The following is an 8128-nucleotide window of genomic DNA, read 5'->3' on the forward strand; positions in this document are numbered from 1 at the left end:
TGACCTTTTCAGCAGCACTGAGGCACCTGCTCGCCTCGGGGACCTCAGGTGCAAAGACGGCTACGCGGCGTCCTTGACTCGTGGAGACGTCTCTGGTGGCAACATGCAGATGTATTCGCCAATCAGCTGTTTGACTTGGTTCATTTTGAATGTTAATTCGTTTTTTCGCCGGAGTCTGGTTCATAATAATCCCTTGATTTTTTCCCCCGAATTATGGCCTAAATTATATCGAGCAAACAGTTTATTGTTCACATTTTAACGTCCTCTTCTCGTGGATTGGAGGCTCTGGGGGTTTGGAAGCATAAAAGCAGCAAGAGAGGTTGAAGAAATCGAAGCAGTACGACCACCACTCCTGCCTTCTCTAGCGAATGCCCTATGTCAGCTGAGATATCGGGGGATAAATAATTTGGCTCGAGTCAGAATGAACACAACATAAATCGGCATTTTTTTCGTCCACCGCAGCTGTCAGGGAAAGCAAATTCACTCAGCGCCAGCACTTTATGACTGACCTTGACATTTAACCCCACCGGGCTATTTTCATTATAATTATGGTGAATTATGGCATCCTCTTTGTTTTGATTATGGCCCCATTAGGGCGAGGAAGTGATGAATGTACATTTAAAATGTGACCCCAGTGCATTTGGGGCTTTGGTCGTACGAAGGAGTGTAATCTAAAATAGTTGATTCATAAAGATCTCTGCATATTTCTGTTGATATCACATGATTTTAGGTGATTTAAATTTGGGGACATATTTAACTGTATTTAAGTGTTGGTTAGTGTTAGAGTTAGAGTGTTTTTTTTTTTTTCTTGAAAGAGAAATTTACATGCAACTAAATCGACTTTTTTGATGAATCTGGACTCAAGGATTTATGTTAAACTTGCACAAATACAATACAATTTTTTTTTTACATAGTTGATACAGAGGAATATATAGGAATGTGCAATATAGAGTGTCTTATATCCTTTTTTTCAGCACAATCTAGACAATCTTTTCCAACTCCTACCAACTATATAAACACACCTGAGTGCAAAAAAGTACTCAAAATGTTTAAAATTGGAATGAATTTATGACATTTGGAAATATGTCACAGTTCACTTGGCTCGTTTTTTTTAAACAAAAAGAAAAGAAAAACACTTTATTTTGTAACCCTCTGCACAATTATTGCTCATAATTCAACCGCCCTCAGGATGTCCATATAAGGAGTTGTGTTATTTTTTATTCCCATGGCAATTTACATATAAGAGTGCATCTGCGGATAAAATATCTTCAGATATATGAATGATATAGAGTTGAAGATTGGTTATTATTTTAGTGCACATGTGCACATCTGTCATTAAACTGGTTTACTTGATTGGTCCAAGTCCAGTATCACTGATAATCCTTATATGAGGCTATACTTTTGTGATTTTACTGCCCTCTAAACAAACAAGAGTGACGCAGGTTTGGTGTAAATAACACAAATAACAAGTGTGACATTGGACATTTCTGGCCCCATCAAGGCTGGAGTCTTTAAATTCACATCATTGATCAGTTATTCATTGATCATGAGATCATCAGTTAGGCCAGGGGTCTGCAACCTTTAGGATGAAAAGAGCCATTTTTGTCACCTCTCCACCCAAAATATTCTTTTGGAGCCGCAAAAAAACCCCCAAAAAATGAAGATAATAACATGTATAAAGGTTTTTATACATAGACATACTATATACAATAGTAATAGTCTCTTTATGACATTTAAGAACTACAACATGTTCAGTTTATACCCAACCTCTAGACCCTGTAGACCTGATTCTTCCATTGTTTCATTGTTTGTGGCAAATGAATGAAATTAAAATGAACCCACTTTGAAATAAATGCAGCAAATATTTGGATTATATGTCGTTCGTGCTCGAGAAAACGGTATGTGGATCCAAAGATGGACAGGACACATCCAAAAGTGTACTGAATATTGCATTTTACATCGACGTTGGATGTGATGCACAAGATATTAAAAGACTTTTATGTGTCGCCTTGATCTCTAAAGCTACAAGGAGCCACTGCAGAGTGGCTGAAGAGCCACATGTGGCTCCAGAGCCGCAGGTTGCAGACCCCTGAGTTAGGCTGTTTCATCTTCTTTTGGCATCATCATCATCATCACCATCTCTCTCTCTCATCGTGTGTGTGTCACGCATGTGCATCCTTGCTCTCGTCACAAGCGCGCACTTGGCTGCGTGAAGGGTGGGGGGGAGGAGAAGATCCACGGTTGGTGACAGCATCGTTACTCGTTACTGAACTTGTTCCTATAAAAAGCGGCTCCGCGGCGCAGAGAGGCTCACACTTTCCCCTCCTCCTCCTCATCCTCCTCCTCCTCCTCCTCAGCAGCAGCAGGTGCGCACTTTTCCCCGCACACACACACACACACACACACACACATTACTTGCACTCAGTGATGCGCGTCATGGAGCGCACTTTCCGCGGGCAGCTCTTCTTGCTGGTGCTGTGTTTGTCTGTGCTCAAGGGAGGAAACTGCAGATACATCGAGGTGAGTGGTCAGGTTATTTTACGCACACATACATACACACGCGCACACACTTTATTATGAATGAAGTTCCTGTTCAACTTTGTCGTTTATTGTGTTTCCTCTTCAGAGCAACGACGTCTCGAGAGATGAACTATTTTCACTTTTCAACTCTCAGCTCAGGAGAGAAACACCTGAAGAGTCAATTTACCGTCGTCCTTTACGTAAGTTAAAGAAAATCTATATATATATGTATATATGTGTACATGTGTATATATGTATATATATGTGTATATATGTATATGTATATGTATATATATATATATGTATATATGTGTGTATATATATGTGTCTTTATATATATATATGTGTGTGTGTGTATATATGTATATATATGTGTATATATGTATATGTATTTATATATGTATATGTATATATATATGTATATATGTGTGTCTATATATATGTATGTATGTGTATATATATATGTATATATATATTCATCTTGTTGGACTTTCTATAATATGAAACCTTTATTCATAATAGTAATAATAATAACATATCGGTGCTTCTGTCACTACACTCACACAACAACCTTAGAGTAATGCACTGTACACTCTTAGAAAAAGTGCTAGGTAGAACCATATAAGGTTCTTCGGCTTGTCCTCATAGGAGAACCCTTTTGGAGGGTTCCACCAAGAACCCTTTTAAAAGCCCTTATTCATGAAAAAGGTTTTAAAGGGTTCTCTGGATCAAAATGGTTCTTGCTGGAACCATTAGTGTTACCAAGAACCCTTGGAAAACCCTTTCTCCAGGAAAGGGTTTTTCACAAGCAAATGGTTCCAGGTAGAACCTCAGCCCTTGTAGAAGGACCCTTTCGGAAGCCTTATTTCTAAGAGTGTATGGTATGATTTGGTGAGATAGTTGCTTTTTTCCAATTTTCATCTACTTTAACTGATGTAAAAATCATCAAAAAATCTAGACAAGGAGAAAAAAAAAGAAGAATAAAGGCAGGTTCTAATAAAAAATGTTCATCAATATTAAAATGCATGCGGGTCTGTGTCTCAGGTTGTCTGGACATGATAGCAGTGGAGGGTCAGTTCACCTTCACCACGGAGAACCCTCAGCTCAGCTGTGCCGCGTTCCTCATGGCAGAGCCCAGCGAGGTGATCAGCGTGGATTTAGAAAATGTGGACATCGACTGCAGGGGAGGAGACTTCATAACGGTAAACAAAAAAAAACAAAAAAAAACTATATGTACGATGTAAGGGTTAGAGTTGTGATAAAAAATGTGTGCAAAATGTAGTTGCAGCCTGTTGCGTATTTTTCACTGTGGTCACTTCACATGCTTGACTAAGCTTCCTGATTAGACGAAAAGCCCCTTTAACATAAGGCAATTACATGGACATACTTACTTCAGGTGACCTCCTCCATGGCCACACACTGATGTCATGATTGAGTTTGAGTGTAACGTCCTTATTTCCCTCCCCGTGTCTCTGTGTGAAGGTGTTTGACGGCTGGGTGATGAAAGGAGAGAAGTTCCCCAGCTCCCACGATCACCCTCTGCCTCTGAACGAGCGCTACGTGGATTACTGCGACGCGGGAGCGTCGAAGAGGAGCGTGCGCTCCTCGCAGAACGTGGCCATGGTCTTCTTTCGCGTTCACAACGCTGGCAGCAGCTTCACGCTGACGGTCAAGAAGCACGTCAACCCCTTCCGTAAGTCCGCAAAGCTACGAAATGCATACAATGGCACAAAGGCACGCATTTGAGAATACATGTGTGCAGAGATTATGCTGTTGTTAAAGGCGCCATATGTAAGAATGTGGCCCAAAAAACGGTTACTACATTCAAATTCAAAATACCGAGGTCTTTTAGGTTTTGTTTTCTGACGTAACTGGCAACCCGTGGTTGCTCAGCAGCTGAGACTCTACTGACTGCAATGATTGGTAGACGGCGGTAGGTGGCGCCACATGCCAAAACATGATTTTAAAACATAAACATGATTTGCAGTTTGCAAATAAAAAAATTTTAATGCAAATATTTTGGCTGAACTGTTGTTGTTGGTGAGTTCAGTTTGTTATATGAACATTATTCCTGAGTCTCTGTGACATATTAGGAGGATTTTATGGCCAGTTGCTTTAGATTTATTACATAATGCACCTTTAAATGCAAATACTTTTTGGTTTAAAACAAATTGATACAACCATTTGGTATTGTAGATTTTTCTTTTAGTATCTAAATTCTGCATATGCGTATGTCCATCCTTTCCCTTTGTACGTCTACTTGAATACAGATTGTGTTTTTTTGAAGGTCATGGAACATGCTCTTGAAAACGTTTCGCTTATGTATTCAAAAATAACAAAAGCTGTTATACAAAATGGCTAAAAACCCCAAACAACATGTGGAGAGACCACGGCGGTAACATCCTTTTGTGTTATCCTTGCAGCCTGTAATGCCATCTCCCAGTCACCAGAGGGCAGTTACACGATGGTGATCCCACAGCAGCACAGGAACTGCAGCTTCTCCATCATATATCCCGTGGAGATTGACATCTCTGAGTTCAGCCTGGGACACATCAGCAACAACAACAACGACGACAACTTCCCCAAGGTGAAGAAAATCTTTGATATTTGATAAAATAACGGATCATAATGTTTAGAAACTTGCATTCACACCCGTGTATCGGTTTGAGTGACACAAACAGAGTCTGAGTGAATCAAAGCACTACTCACGCTGCTGTAGCATGAAATAACATTGAACAATTTCAAAAAAAAAGGAAGGAAATGTGCTTTTTGTGTTTGGCTGATTGTTTCAATTAGTAGGAATGATACTACTGGGTCTGGTTACACTAGGAAACTACATCATACACATTTGAAAATATTAGAAAGCTCTCAAAAGTACTGTTTTACTATTATTACTAATTTTACTGAACTGACCATTTAATGCATGCATGAAAACGGACAAATCCAGCTGTAATGTCAACTAAAAATCTCACTACAGAATTACTGACTCCTTAATTAACTGATCATTTTAGTATATTTTAGCTCTTTGTTTTTGGTTTTACAGCTTTGCTGATTTACTTCTGTATCACCGTCATTCAGCAGCTAAAAACCAATATTTGCCATATATTCACCTCAGTATTAAATAGCTTTGTTGTTTGGAAGCGTCAGCATTACATTTTTATCAAAGATCTTTTCAGCGGGTCTGTGCACAAGGTCGCTCATCAGACTTTTTTCAAAAAAAACTAAAAGTATCTTGGAATGACTTGAAATTTACCATCATAATAGTCGGTATCGCCCTGAACAAGGATCCGTTGAAAATATTCGCAAATCTCTTAAGAAATAATTTAAATGAATTTTTGAAAATCAGGAAATGATCCATTTTCCCTGTTACACTTTGACAGTGAGCTGAGTTTAGGCTCAAAAAAAAAAAAAAGTATCTCAGAATGACTTGAAATTTACCATCATAATAGTCGGTATCACCCTGAACAAGGATCTGTTGAAAATATATGCATATCTCTTAAGGAATAATTTTAATGAATTTTCGAAAAAATCAGGAAATGATCAATTTGCCCTGATACACTTTGACTTTTCAAAAAAACGAAAAGTATCTCGGAATTACTTGAAATTTACTATCATAATAGTCGGCATCGCCCTGAACAAGGATCTGTTGAAAATATTGGCATATCTCTTAAGGAATAATTTTCATGAAATTTTGAAAATCAGGAAATTATCTATTTGCCCTGATGCACTTTGACAGTGAACTGACTTTTTTCAAAAAAACAAAAAGTATCTCGGAATGACTTGAAATTTACCATCATAGTAGTCGGCATCGCCCTGAATAAGGATCCATTGAAAATATTCGCAAATCTCTTAGGAATAATTTTAATGAATTTTTGAAAATCAGGAAATGATCCATTTGCCCTGTTACACTTTGACAGTGAGCTGAGTTTAGTCAAAAAAAAAAAAAAAAAGTATCTCGGAATTACTTGAAATTTAGCATCATAATAGTCGGCATCGCCCTGAATAAGGATCTGTTGAAAATATTTGCAAATCTCTTAAGAAATCATTTTAATAAAATTTTGAAAATCATAAAATTATCCATCTGCCCTGACGCACTTTGACAGTGATCTGACTTTAATCTCAAAAACAAAAAGTATCTCGAAATGATTTTGAAAGTAACTCGGCTTGAAAGACAGCATTGCTGCATCGGTCCTCTGCTGTCCCTCTTCACATCAAAACAACACAACAGACAACACGATGAAAATTGGTCTTCTGTTCATAATACGGCTGTACAATGGACAATATCAAATTTGAAAGACACACTGCAAAGTATTGGATTAATCACTTCTTGTAATTTCGGTCCAAAACAATGGATTCTTTGACAATATCCTGTTGCTCGGATTGAAACACCGCGCGTCAAACTCGTTCTAAAACTGAAACTATCCCTTCATCTGCATGAATCGGACGAATTCAATATCACTCCACTGAGTCCCCTTTTGAAGTGTCGTGTTTGAAAGGTGGTGTTCTTCTTTGCAGAGATCCCTGCCTGGATGCACCGAGACGGGAGACTTTGTGCAGCTGCTGGGAGGACGTGGCCTTGACACATCCAAGCTTCTGACCATCACAGACTTCTGCACGTCCTTCACTGGTGCCAGTGAGTAAACGCACCCGTTCACCCTGCCTTTCAACACACAACTACAGGTTAACACTAATTTCCTTTGTTTATCTGCCCCCCCCCCCCTGCAGCTCATATGAAGGTTGGTTGTGATAACACCGTGGTGAGGATAGTGTCCAGCGGGAAGTTTGTCAGCCGCGTGACGTTCAACTACCGGCTGCTGGACAGCCAGGAACTTCAGACGATCAAACTCAACAACGTGGAGGATTTCTGTTTCAACAACTGATCACAGCAGGACGGCGACCTGACAGATGTGTCACATGACGGCAATTGTTTTTTTTTTTGTTTTTTTTTTACTGAATTTCTTTAAAGGCAGCAGATCTACCTGGCCGGTCCCTCTCATTAGACAACACTCATTAAATCCAAAGACAATAATAACTGTATGGGAAAAACACAGATAATACAATATTTATTATATTATCTCAAAATTTCAGCATATTTTCTTTCCGTTTTTTTTTAATATGTTGTGGGTTCGTCAACATTCTTGAAAAGGAATGGTGCTAAAAAAAAAGAAAGTTGCCTTCTGATTATTTTTGCGGAATGATGTTGAAGGGTAATCTGTATTTCAGTGTAATAAATACAACTATTCATTGTCATTATGCAGTTTGTATAAAGCCTTTTTGTAATAAAATGATACTGCATGACAAAGCATGCAACGGTGCCTGTGTTTTCCATCCATCCCACTTATCATTTGATCCTAAATGACAGTACTCTAGTTCCGGTTGTGTCCAAAAATGTGCAAATATTAAAACGTAAAAAAAAAAAATAGTAGAATACTGTAATCTAAAATTCTAGCAGCAAGAAATTAAAATGAAGTTTCATGCTGTAAATAAACCTAACAATACACCTATTTATCTAATGCTTTTCTTTTGGTCTGCTCATTTTTATCAGTTATACATATACAGTATATGTATATCAGATATCCATCCATCCATTTTCTACCGCGTTATCCTA

General features: G+C 38.4%; 1 protein-coding gene across 1 annotated transcript; it reads left to right on the top strand.

The window, feature by feature from the left end:
• Positions 1 to 2427: 2427 nt before the first annotated feature.
• Positions 2428 to 7400, top strand: crhbp (corticotropin releasing hormone binding protein; the record flags this gene model as incomplete). The annotated part of the gene is made up of 7 exons (XM_083901515.1): positions 2428 to 2520; positions 2627 to 2720; positions 3565 to 3722; positions 4003 to 4213; positions 4944 to 5107; positions 7036 to 7153; positions 7246 to 7400. 7 exons carry the CDS (start codon positions 2428 to 2430, stop codon positions 7398 to 7400), a joined length of 993 nt encoding a protein of 330 aa, XP_083757641.1.
• Positions 7401 to 8128: the final 728 nt, after the last annotated feature.

The sequence above is a fragment of the Microchirus variegatus genome, assembly GCF_963457635.1.
Source record: "Microchirus variegatus genome assembly, chromosome: 1".
In the NCBI taxonomy this organism is placed as follows: Eukaryota; Metazoa; Chordata; class Actinopteri; order Pleuronectiformes; family Soleidae; genus Microchirus; species Microchirus variegatus.